This window comes from Lepisosteus oculatus, chromosome 22 (assembly GCF_040954835.1).
Source record: "Lepisosteus oculatus isolate fLepOcu1 chromosome 22, fLepOcu1.hap2, whole genome shotgun sequence".
NCBI lineage: Eukaryota > Metazoa > Chordata > Actinopteri > Semionotiformes > Lepisosteidae > Lepisosteus > Lepisosteus oculatus.
The window spans coordinates 6,965,052-6,977,807 of NC_090717.1; the positions used below are offsets into that span (position 1 = coordinate 6,965,052).

Consider the following 12,756-nt stretch of genomic DNA (forward strand, 5'->3'; position numbering starts at 1 on the left):
TTAATCTAAAATGAAATATCTGTAAAGATCAAACAAGTCATATTACCCAGATGCATCCTTTCGAATTGTCTAGTTTTAGCAGAATTGTCAACTTTAGGTGCATTTAATAAGTAATGCATACTCGAAGTTTACGTTTCTTTAAAAGTAATTACTGTAGGCTTTTTCACAGTCTGAAACGTACGAATAATGGTGCTAGTTCTGTTGTCAGCTTCAACAACGAGTGCATTCCCTTCATTCGTGAAAAAAGGCGTGTTCAACTAACAGCCGATACAAATACCGGTTTAAAACTATCCTTCTGTTCACAAAGCATATACCATGTAGCTTTTATGGGAAAACAAATCACGTGCTTTACATGTATCCAGCTGCAAATCGTTCTGTAACTGTCTAATTAGGCGGGGAGTTACTTGAAATTTGTTATTTTTTAATCATTCGTTGCTTAACCTTGCACCGTTCGGGAGGAGTGGAAGTGAGCAGAGCTCGGGATTCGCCAGATCCCAAAAGCACAATGTTGTGACCAGAAACGCGGATTGCCACGGCGCCGGTGGCCCGTCATGTCCCTGCGCCGATGGGGTCCGTGTCCCTGACGTCACGACGAGCGGCGCCGCGGCGCGCCTGCGCGCTGGGAGGCGGCGAGGTGGCTCTGGGATAGCCGAGTGCTGGGCAGCTGTGGCGGCGGCAGTGTGTGGTCGGAGGGAGAGCGAGTGAGGAGGCTTTGCTACAATGTCACTGCAGCGGTGCCTGGCAGAATGGGAAGAAATCGAGCAGGAATTTCAGCAGCTGCAGGTGGGGGATTCGCCAAAAGAGCTACGGGACTGTCGCCCACCTCCGTTACTGTCAGACACAACTTAATCAAGCCATGCTCCTTCTGCTGTATCGGTGTTTATGTATATGCACCGCTGGCTGGGGTGCATGGGTTGTGCTGCCCTTGTAGATAGCGGGTCGATTTCAGGAGTCATGTCGGCTTGCGGTGTCTTTTGTTCCCTTACTCTTTCCGACTGTGTGCGGCGCTATTCGTAAGCTTATGGCCAGGCGAGGGGACGTGGAAGATCCTGTGTGAGGATTTTAACTTCAAGTACAGTTATTGATACGCTACCGGTTTGCCGTAAGAGGCTGTTGTTCTTACCGCTGTTGAAATCTTTGTGAGTGTGCGTGGTCGTTTTGCAGACAGTCACAATGGGGTGAAACTAGTATAACTAGTAACGTGTTGTTCATAGGATCCTATCAATAGGTGGGCTTTCATTTGTTCTTAATAAAGTAGGTGGAGTGTTTTAAGTGCCAAGGACAGCTTGGCAGAATATATTGGGCGTTTGTCTGTCAACAGTGCATGCACAAATCAATATATGCGTTTAAACAAAGCCTAACACAAGTTAAACTCTTACCTGCAAAGTTAGTTTTTAATTACAAGAAGAAGGTGTTTGATTACACTTGTTTTGGTCCTCTTTCTTGATATAAATACTGTACATTTGATTCCTTAACGTGCCTGTTCACGTGTGGTTTTCGTTTTGTTTGAGGACAAGTTGAGAGAGGCAAAGCTGTTGGAGCTAGAAATGGCTTCATTACAAATGCTGTGAGAGAATTTGATCCCACCAAGTCTGTACTTGTCCCCGCAGAACTGTTTAATGCAGAGGTTTCTACAGGTTGCATGCATAATGTCCTATGTAGAAAAAAGTGCTTTTTAATTTCAATAAAAACATGTAACTCGTTTTAATATATAGTAAACAATTTTATAGCCTGCAGCTTCAGCCACAAAGCTATTATCTAATTTTAATCTCATCAAACAGTATCCTTCCAGCAGACCTGAAATTGCATTGCCCTAGTGAAATATTTAATGAGATGAGCTGACTCCATCAGTACAGTATTGTGTAATAATCAGATATGAACACGCTTGATTGGTTTGCAAAGTTCTAATGTTCTACACAGTATATGTGAACTCTGGGAATGATTTTAACATTTTCCCCAGGCTTTGTAAGAAGTTACATTTTCCTTTGTGAGAACAGAATGACCTGAATCATTTTTAATTAAGGAAACGATTTGTCATTTTGTTTTGAGAAGTTACTTCAGTCTGCATCATTGATTTATCATCTTGGCTTGAAGCATGCACAAGTTTTATCTTGATGTCAAAACCACAAGGGTGAGAATGCAATACATCAGAGCAACTTACAGTATATATGTTTTTGATGTAAATTAGGTGCACCTCTGAATATCGGTTGTGTTTTCCAGGAAACGCACAAAGTATATAGACAGAAACTTGATGAACTCACCAACATTCAGATGATATGTAGCAATACCATCACCAAACAGAGGAAGAGCCTGAATGATCTGAAGTATAGTCTACACAGGTAAGCATGCCTGCACAAAAACAGTGGCCAGAGAGATTCTTCAACAGGCATGATACATTGCACAATCCAAGTTTGTGTACAGCATTCCTGATTCAATTATCTGAAGCGATTCCAAAGTGGTGGAGCTCCAGAGCCATTCTTCCGTCAGTGAAGTACAATACGTGCCTGTTAAATCTGACAACCCTCTCTCGTGGAGCATAAAAAGGGTTATTTCTGAAATCAGTCACTGAAACAAACACATCTAAGTGCTGTTTGAAAGTAGTAATGAGGTTTATTCTTTGCATTTCCATCGCTCTTTTTCACCCAAAGGACTGCAAAATGCTTCATCTATAGGAGGTGGGTGATGCACAACAGCCATTGTGCTCCAGTAGCCTCACTACACAGCTGCTCGGGTTACTTCACCAGTTGAATTAAGGATAAACTTCAGATGTGCAAGACTGTGTGCATCCCAAGTGGAATTTAGCCAGCACACATGGGTTAACACTCGTACTCTTATGAATAGTGCCACGGGAGCTTGGGTTTAACACCCCACCTGAAGGATGGTACAGTACCTCCTATGGAACACCCTCCTCCATCACCATACAGCACCATTGCTTTTGAAGTTCTGTTCCAGAGGGAAGAGTGCCACCTACCTGTCTCCCATCGCCACTTCCCACATCAACCAACTGGTCTTCCTTAGAGCTCTCCCACTCCACTACTGGCCAGGCCCAACCTTATTAGCTACTTAGGACCAATAGAATGGGCTTCAATTCATGCATTGTTTAATGTTACGTTTCAGGTGTACACAGTCAAGTAATCCAAAAGAGATAGTACAGATAGCAGAGATCCAAACCCAGATCAAAGACAAGCAGAATGTCTTCTTTGATATGGAAGCCTATTTGCCAAAGAAGAATGGGTAAGTATTGTCTTGCCTGTGGCTCAGTTTGTGGTGATACCATCCATGTTTCCCTTGTTAACCAGAGTGATGAAAGGTACAGGCTGAGTTGTGCACAGAGGGTGGAGTGCATACAAGTAGCTGTGATCAGGGCATCACACATTATGCTTAAATGGGAAGTTGGTAGTACAATTATGAAGGAGTGATCATAACTGCAAAATGTTACTGTTGAATATGTAGAAAGTTGTAGCTAGCAACACGTTAATTTTAATAACTTGTTTAAGACAAGTCGCGATGCTAAGAACATAATAACAGGTACAAATGAGAGATAGTCATTTAGCCCATGTTTGTTAGAAGTTTTCCACGAAAACCTAGTTTAAAGACAACTTGTGCGGTCTCATTACAAATGTCAGCTTTCTTGCATATCCATGCAGAAAATGTCTCTGACATCAGGTTTTGGCAAAGAAGAATAAAGCCATCAAACCCATCACCTATCAGCCTCTTAAGATATTTTAAAATACCAGTATGTCCTCTATATTTACTTAGTTGTATAGTGTGACTCCCAAGCCTGAGCTTTTTCTTTCTTTGCCTGGGTGATTAATGTTTAATGTTGGGTTGTGTTTCAGGTTATATTTAAATTTGGTCCTGGGAAATGTGAATGTAACTCTGCTCAGCAATCAGGCAAAGTAAGTTCTTTTTTATTTTGTAGTAGTAATTGGAAAAACAATTGCTAAAACAGTTTTCATTGAATTGTACCTTTGTTACAGATGTCAGATGAGTCTTTTCTATGTGGGCAAAAATTGCAACACAGACAAAGTAACTTCATGAAATACACTTATAATTTGTGCATTCAACTGCAATACAGTCCTTTTCATATTGTTTTTTTTTTCAGATTTGCATACAAAGATGAGTATGAAAAGTTCAAGTTATACATGACAATAATCCTGTTGCTGGGAGCCATAACATGTAGATTCCTGCTTAATTACCGGTGAGTTCTCTACAGTTTTCCCAATGAAACAGTGTGTTTGCAGCATTAAAGCACCTGGAAGAACACCTCCCACCTCAGTTGTGTACTATTGTAGGGTTTTTATTCTTCAATTTTTGTTTTTTTCCCCCTTTTAATAAATTCAAGTTGATGGCAGAGGGATGTAGAAACACGTATAACAAAGCAAAGTTCTTTTTTCAGCGTGCAAACAAATTGAAAGTAAAATTCTCCCCCGCAGGTAAGTTCTCTGGTACTAAATTTTTTTGTATTTATTTCACACACCAATCTTTCACACCATCTTAAGGGACTGTAGAAAGAAAGAAGGACCAGGGATTTAAGAAAGTGTCCTCCTGCTGATTTTGCAGTTTAAAAATCAATCAGTAACCTCTTGAAATGAGAATTTTGATAAGAGAAGAAAATCATGAAACTCTTATCATACATTTCTTGTGATATTTCACAAGGGCAGAGATTGAGTAATAGTATAATCATGCTCCTGATGTTGCAGATATCCTTAGTAATATGCTGATGTGTTGTTATATTGTATTTAAGTGGTTGATACTTTACACACAGTGCTGACACGGAGAAAACCATTTCCCACGGTGCCAAAACCAGATTTTTTCTAATGGCTTCTGCTTGTCATATAGTTGTTTCATCATGTGACCTATTCTAGATTTTAGGAACCCCCGGTCAGATGTACAGTATGCACGGAAGAGTCCTTAGAGCTATTGAACACATATGAAAGTAGTGTAGTGTGCACTTCAGTCTCGCACAGTGTTATCTTCATCACAACCTGAGAAGAAGGGAATCCTGCTAGAAGAATGAGGCGAGACTGGGCAGTGAATATTTCAAAGCTCTGTGGAATAACACTCCACATCCCGCTCAAGCAGTGCTTTGCTGTTTGCAAAGAGCCCCAGTGCATGCAGTGCATTTGATGGAGGTACCTTAAACATCTTGATTAGTGAGTGTTGTTCAAGCGTCTTTATTATTTGTTTTTCTTTGTTTTCAGGGTGACAGATGAGATCTTTAACTTTCTGCTGGTTTGGTATTACTGCACGTTGACAATAAGGGAAAGCATTCTCATCAGTAACGGGTCAAGGTAATGCAGACCGCTCGTGGGGCAGTGTAATGTGCAAAACGGCATCATTTCACCTTGTGGAGAGGGTCAACAACGGTGCGATAGTCTCACAGTCAAATTAAAACTCAAGTTAAAACTGGTTGAATATTTCGCGTTTTAAAAAAATTAGATCCATGTGGGTGCAAGTTCCAGTATTTTTAAGTGGGCTCATTCGTAGTTTGGGAATCCCTGAAATTCTGTGGTGACTGCAGGTTATTGCTACACACTAATCACTTCAAGAAGAGCTTTTCTGTTCCACATGCTGTGAATGATTGCCTTCTGAGTGTCCTAAGTGGACTCGAGTTGTCCTTTCAGTTGTACCACATAATGCTTACTAACATTAGGATCCTGCTGCTAGGCAGATACCTGTTTTGAACAGTCCATTTTTAAGCATAATAGGTTTGCTGCAGTTACAGTGTTTGAATCCATTTCTGCTCTTGAAATGTAATGGTCCCTTGACTGATCCTCTTCTTTTGTCTAGAATAAAAGGCTGGTGGGTTTCCCACCACTATGTTTCCACATTTCTGTCTGGGGTTATGTTAACATGGTAAGTGATGCTGCCTGCAACAGATTCGCTATGAAACAAACCCTTGTTTTATTACTTTGTATGTGGTTGTGTATTATTTCGGCTTTAAAATGCATCAGAAATTTGTACCTGAGCAGTAAATGCCCAATGAAACCCCCTAGAAAACAAATACTTGTACATTGTTTTTAAGTTAACGTGCTGCAGATTAAACCCAATGGTTAAAAGCAAGCCAGCAATTGATTGCTTTCTCGTATCTCCAAAGGCCAGACGGTTTGATGTATCAGATGTTTCGAAACCAGTTTCTGGCATTCTCAGTTTATCAAAGTAAGTCCCTCCCTGCACAGCTCAACACGAGTGTTTATCATAAGTTTGTTTGCATTGTACTGACAACTTCAAGATGTGCTGTTAAGCCATTTTCCTTTTTTTTTGCCTTTCTGCACCTTCGCCCCTCATCTCTTTCACAGGTTTTGTACAGTTTCTGCAGTATTACTACCAAAGTGGCTGCTTGTACAGGCTACGGGCTTTAGGAGAGAGAAACCATCTTGACCTCACTGTGGGTAAGCCCATCATCAGACAGACACCCTCACCCTTTGCTTTGGGCGGTTTGAATCATGGAGTCATAAATGTATAAGTGGACTAAACTGCTGGACCATCCCTGTAGTGTTGGTTTCGTATTTATTTATTACTGAGCTCTGATCAGACAAATAAACCTGGCCAAGTTGGGGTAAACGTCAGTGATAAGAAGTTATAAATTAATTACAACTGCTGGGCAGTAGGACACACACATGCTGTTCTTCCTCCTAGGTTTCTGTTTTCAAGCGTACTACACACGCATGCAATATTAAAGGACAAAGAACTGCGGTGGGTCTGTATTCATCATCGGCAAAGGCTCACTGAAGCGTAGCTGTTAGTTTGATTGTAGTAAACAGATCAAGTTGCAAGGACAGGAGACTGATTCTACTCATGGTTCCACAGTGCAGGTGGTGGTTCCATAGACCTGAATTATCAGTCATCCTTCTTTGTGTCATTTACATGAGCATGTCTAGATCAGGATCTGTGACTCTACCCAAAGTTTTTTTTTTTCGAGGTGTTTGGTTTGAAGACGGCGAGATAAATTCTTATTTTTCCATGTTTTGTTTATGAAATCGTCTGTACAAGGATACAAAACGTGCATCTGCTTTCGTTTAGGTTGTTTTAAAATGTCCTCTTTGCGGGGCAGTCGTATCTATCTTGAACTGACACCGAAGCTTAATCCTTACATAAGTATTTTCCACAATTCAGCATTAAGAAGAAAAACAATCCCTAAAACCCTAAGCTAAGTGTTTATTAGGCTGATGCATTTATCAAAAGCGACTTATGTTTGTACCCGTTTATATAGCTGGGCTATTGACTAAAGCAAATGAGGGTCTCAATGGTTTAACACAGCAGAGTTCCCCCAGAGATCTGAACCCACAATTTCCCAGTTCGGGCCCAGAGTCCTAACCGCACCCTTCTGCAGCTACAGGCTCTGAGAGTTTGCTTGTTTGAAATGCCTCTTACGCTGTAGGGGGTTTGAGGCGGAAGTGACTTAAGATGGGTTCGTGCTTGCTCTGGGAGATGTATTTTATGGTGTAGCTCTTAGAAGATGTTTACGAGACACAACATTTCTATTCATACCTGCGTGTTTTTTCCAGAGGGCTTTCAGTCATGGATGTGGAGGGGGCTCACCTTTCTTCTCCCTTTCCTCTTCTTCGGCCACGTAAGTCAGCTTGTCGTGTGGGGGGCTGGGGGGAGACACTTCACACACCTCTGCACCAGCTGAAATAAGGGGTTGCTGGAGGGAAGCCAGGTTGTACTGTACATCTTGCTGACAGGGCCGTGGGATGTGTAATGACAAAGTATTTGGGACCAAACTTTAAATTTTTATCCTAAGGATGTTCCTGGTGTCATCATACTGTTACATTGAATTGCAAAATGTGCTGTACAGAGAAGAGCACCACCTACTGCTCAATCCACACAGTTTTCTCTAGAGGTCTCCAATCTGAATACCTGCTCCAGCCTTCCTTAGCTTCTTATACAGTGCCTTGCAAAAGTGTTCAGGTCCTCTAGTTGTCAAATGTTGATGGATTGCAAAAGTTACTTGCACATCTTTTTTTCCTATCAGTATTCTTATTTATTCTTATTGAATACGCTCATGCTCAAAAACATTTTTCCAAGACAAAATTATTTGTCAGCAGATATCTTATAGCGTGTCAAAAACTAACGGGGAAATAAATGAGTATTATTTGTAATATGAAAGATTTTACAACTTTCAAAGGGTTCTGAATATTTCTACAAGGCACTGTATCTGATCAGGTCTGGTTATAAGGTGGTAATTCCCCTGTCAAAGTTTATCGTTAAATATAATCTCTATGTGGCATGCAGGGCGCAGGCCAATGGTTGCACAGTCCAGTAGGGGAGTATTTCCAAAGTTGTGTTTTGTAACCCTGAAAAGTTCGATGACTTTGCTGTGCAGAGCTAGCAGTGCCCTATGATCTAAGGCCTGATCACAGTAGAAGTGATTGAATATTTCACATTGGGGGTCATCTCCCTAAGCATGGCTGATATCGTTTTGTGAAGGATAACGGGAATACTGTCCTCAGTAAATACAGAAAGCTCAACTTGAGGAATTCACTTCAGAAAACAGTAGACTCACTGCAGCTTGTGGGGAGTCAGCCCAGACTTGTTTTAATTTTAGGGACCTGGGTGATGTCCTGTTTTATAGCACCCCCAGGCTACCCCACGTCGTCTGCTTTAGTCTCATCTGTCTTTCATCTGGCGTCGGACTTGGAGAGCTGTTGCAGTTTGTTGGAGTTGTGAGAGGAGATTGACTTTTTTTTTTTCCTCCTTCAGTTCTGGCAGCTTTATAACGCAGTGACACTCTTTGGTCTGTCCAGTCACGAAAAGTGCAAGGAATGGCAAGTAAGTGTAGCCTTTTTATTTGAACAACATCAGCACCTTTAACATCACGCCCGGGTTCTTATCTGACAGTGACTCCTTGTTTTGCTTATACAGTAAGAGGGTTTTTCTTTTTCTTGGCTGAAGCAGTTTTGTCCTTGTAACGTCTTCATACCAAACCCGCCTGGGTTCCGGATTTAAGAACATCAAGCTTGTAAACAAGAGGAGGCTAGTCTGTGCGTCTGGGTGTTTTTGGGGTGCTTCTAGGTTGGGGTTCTCCCACTCTGGTCCTGAAGAGCCCTGGTCCAGTTAGTCTTATAGGTGACAGTTAGACTTAAATCTTATGTGATCTTTTATTTTTTATTTTTTATTTAACGAGTGATCACAATGGAGTTGCATCATCATCTGTAGAAATTTGTGCTGTAATGGTGACCTACGGAACCTGTTGAATTGAGGCTCTCCAGAACCAGTGTTGGAGATCCCTGTTCTAGGTGATTTGTCTAAAGAGCTTCAACAATATGACTCCTCGGGTTGTTCCAGGCTCCTGCAGCCCTCTGTGTAATGGCTTGCTTCCTGTGCTCAATCTCACATTGGGGTTACAGACGACACTCAGACCCACAGCCTCTGCAGTGACAGCGTCTTATATGACTCAGGGCAGCGATTTTATTTTTTTCCTAGGTGTCCATGTTGGCCCTGACATTTCTTGTCCTCTTCCTGGGAAACTTCCTCACAACTCTCAAAGTCGTCCATCAAAAGTTTCAGAAAAACAAAGACAAAACAAAGAAGAAAGAATGATGCCAGTGGGATCCTGGAGTAGAGGGTGAAGGTTTTTGAAGTGGTAGGAATCGGAGACCTTACAGGGTGGGGAAGGGAGAGTTTTTTTTTTACAGTTAGAGGTTCTGACAATTTTAGATGTTCTTTTGAAAACTCAGTGGGAGGAGGAGGAGGGGGGGGGGCACATCTGTCCATGAATCTTTATCATGCTGTGAAACCCATCGCCACTTTATGCAGGGATATCCAAACCGTATTCTCGATTTTTGAAAGGATTGTGTCTGTTCTTTTATAATCGTATAGACTGAGGCAAGGATGGGCCCATAAATAGAAGCACCACTAAATGAGCTACAAATAAGCTTGTAAGCACCTGAATTTTTTGTTTTTGTTTTCCAGTGTTACTGGTATTGAACTAATGAGCAACTGCTTTTTTTGTCGGATTTTAACTGACGTTTTTACTCACTCCATTTAACTGTCCGCAATAAAACAGTGGATAACGGCTTTGATTTTATTTTAAAAGAAAACAAAAACCGCAGCCTGTGACAGTAATAAGTGATGTACAATTGGCTCAGCATTCCTGGAAGCAGCATTGGGGTTAGTCCAGCTCTCCTGGCTTTCCGGTGACACTGCGACCCCTGTGACTTCCCGGGTGCCTGCAAGGACCCCTGTGACAGAACGAGGGGTCACTGCCCGTCGGCGCTCAACCGCCTGTATACCGGTGGGCAGGTCGAGGAGCCAGCCAGCAGTTCCTCTCTCTCGCCCTGCGGGTGAAGCTGCTGTGTGCCGCAATGCCAAGTAAGAGTTGCCAATTCCATAGGATGGGCACATCATAACAAAGAGCTGGTGATTCTAACTGCAGTCTTCATGCTTCACAAGAAGCGGGGTCATGGTCAAGTCTGACTTCTCCAATGCTGAGCCTTAAAACAGCGGCTTGCGTCATGCTATATATAACACTCATTTATCACTCAGTCTCAACGGAAAATTGCATATTGGGTGAAATTAGTCCCCTTTGATCTTTGGCTTTGTGGCATAACAGCAATTAATGTAAAATAAGTACAGTATGTACACTGAGCATTGCGAAGAAGGGAAAGAAACATGTATATTAGTCAAAACTCTAAACACTTTAGGAGATTTTTGTCTTTGGAAGTAAACTTGTGATCATATTCCTGCTGCTTTGTGCTTGAGAGAAGGTGAACAACTCGTTAAAGTAATTTTAAAGACGTTCACTAAGTAAGGCGTGTGCACTGTGGTGTTTCACAGTGCCAAACAAGCCGAGGATTTTAATCAGTTGCCATAGCTCCCTTTAGTTACTCAGCGCTCTCATTCATTAAACGTTTGTTCCCTTTGCAGCTGCGTGTTGCCCAGTAGAGGCTTTCAGATTGACTTACCTGTAAAACATAGGCAGACAGCTGTCATCCAGTTTTTAAACACATCCGTTAATTACAACAGAGCAGAAGCAGCTGGACATTCACACTGCCTAAAGAGGGCTTAGTTGGAGGCTGATGGACTGTTGTACTTAGTGATGGTGTCGCCTGTGCGATTCCTATAAACCTCTTGTAACAGTCATCTAAAAGAAACCCTTGGTCAAAACGTCCACTACTTACTAAATTATTTAGAACTGCCGGCAAAAGGATATATGCATAATGTCATGCATGTGAACTTCACTTTATCCACTTGAGAACTGCATGTAATTACCCACACCAGTGTCGGAGGTGGTGATGATTTTTACAAACATTTATCAATCAGCCAGTTTGCGATTTCTCATTTGAATTAGAAGAATGTTGGAAATGTGTTTCTTTTTAACTAATTGAAGCCTGTTCTAGCTGGAGAGCTGAAGGACCCAGAGCTTAAGGAATAGTGAGTAAAGAGGTAGCTAGGATAATCATTCAGGGATCCTTTTAATATTGTGTGATGTTTTCAAAACGTAATACAGTAACAAGCACACATTTATGTTCTGTATTCCCTGCTAGGAATTTTGTCTGCTATTTTTGTACAGATTAAGTACAGTTTTCTTTATTGACTGAATTCAAAATTCAAATGATGATAGCTGTAAGGTCTTGGAATATCAATGCACAGTTTATTGTAATGTCTGCTGTAATTAATAGGCACTAGAGCTCCAACAGTATTAATTCAGGAGTAACTCTTGAGTTTTTAAAGGTTCCTTTTAATGTGACTTCTTGTACATATTTAATGCTGGCAATGTGACAAAGCCATAAATATCCATGATGAACCCAGGCCAAATATCAGTAGAATCTAGTATCATTTTACCAAAGTGCAATAGCGTGTAACTTTTTGTTTTGTTTTTACTATTACTCTAGATCAAGCATTTCAGAGAACTGAGTAACATGGGGAAAAAATGGCAGGGTTGTGTACAATGCCTTAACATCTTGTAAAGTGAATATCACCACCTTGTGTTATGAAAATACTTTTTTTTTTGGTACACACTAATTTGTCTTGCCTGCAGTAAAAGCTTCGTAGTATCTCCATAGTCAAGGTCCTGTCTGATAAGAATATTTTTTTTTGAATACGGAAAGAACCGTAGAAAAGAAAACATAATTTGGCTGAATCGGCCCACGGATTTGTTTTTCCATAGCAAGTGAGCAGAAAAATATTTTTTTAAGCAACAGAATCTATTACATTTGTATGTAACTGAGCCGCCTTAACGCACAGCAAAGTTACCCTTTGGTTTGTTAGGCAGCAGCGTCTCTGCTGTAACTGACATGTTCACTTTTGACGTGGTTGTACTTTTCTGTTCTAAGTGTGCTGAGGTCTTTGCTTTGTCCTGCAGAACAATTCTGGTCACGTACGTGGACACAACACTGCTCTGTAGACCCAGGATTGGCCAAAGACCTTAGATTCTTTCTTTTGTATATGCAGCCTAATCCTTCTGTAAATCCCAAGCCGTGGTGTACATTGCTGTAAAATAAATCTTTGAAGAAATTACTATTTCGTTGTGTCTTCGTTTATATGGAATGTAAGGTTGCATATGGACGTCAACTCTTGGTACCTCCTGCAGAGATGATTATTTTCTCATCCGGTGCAGACAGAATACAAAGACAGCTGCAGAAAATACCACTGTTTCCATTGGATAATATTTTCTCCATCCTATATTAGTGGCATATCGCTTTGCTTATGTTATTGTACATCTGACAGATTAAGGAATGCTGGAGGAAAAGGGCTGAGGGGACAGTTTACTGCTTGTTCACGTACTCAAGAAGTGAGAAAGATGGA

The 12,756-nt window shown here is 41.3% G+C and overlaps 1 protein-coding gene across 1 annotated transcript; it reads left to right on the forward strand.

Annotated features, from left to right (window-relative positions):
• Positions 1–491: 491 nt before the first annotated feature.
• Positions 492–12,468, forward strand: tmem120b (transmembrane protein 120B). The gene is made up of 12 exons (XM_006640357.3): positions 492–783; positions 2,221–2,339; positions 3,118–3,234; positions 3,840–3,899; positions 4,106–4,201; positions 5,205–5,294; positions 5,794–5,859; positions 6,101–6,162; positions 6,303–6,395; positions 7,512–7,576; positions 8,710–8,778; positions 9,433–12,468. Exons 1-12 carry the CDS (start codon positions 721–723, stop codon positions 9,547–9,549), a joined length of 1,017 nt encoding a protein of 338 aa, XP_006640420.1. The 5' UTR covers positions 492–720; the 3' UTR covers positions 9,550–12,468.
• The last annotated feature ends 288 nt before the right edge of the window (positions 12,469–12,756 follow it).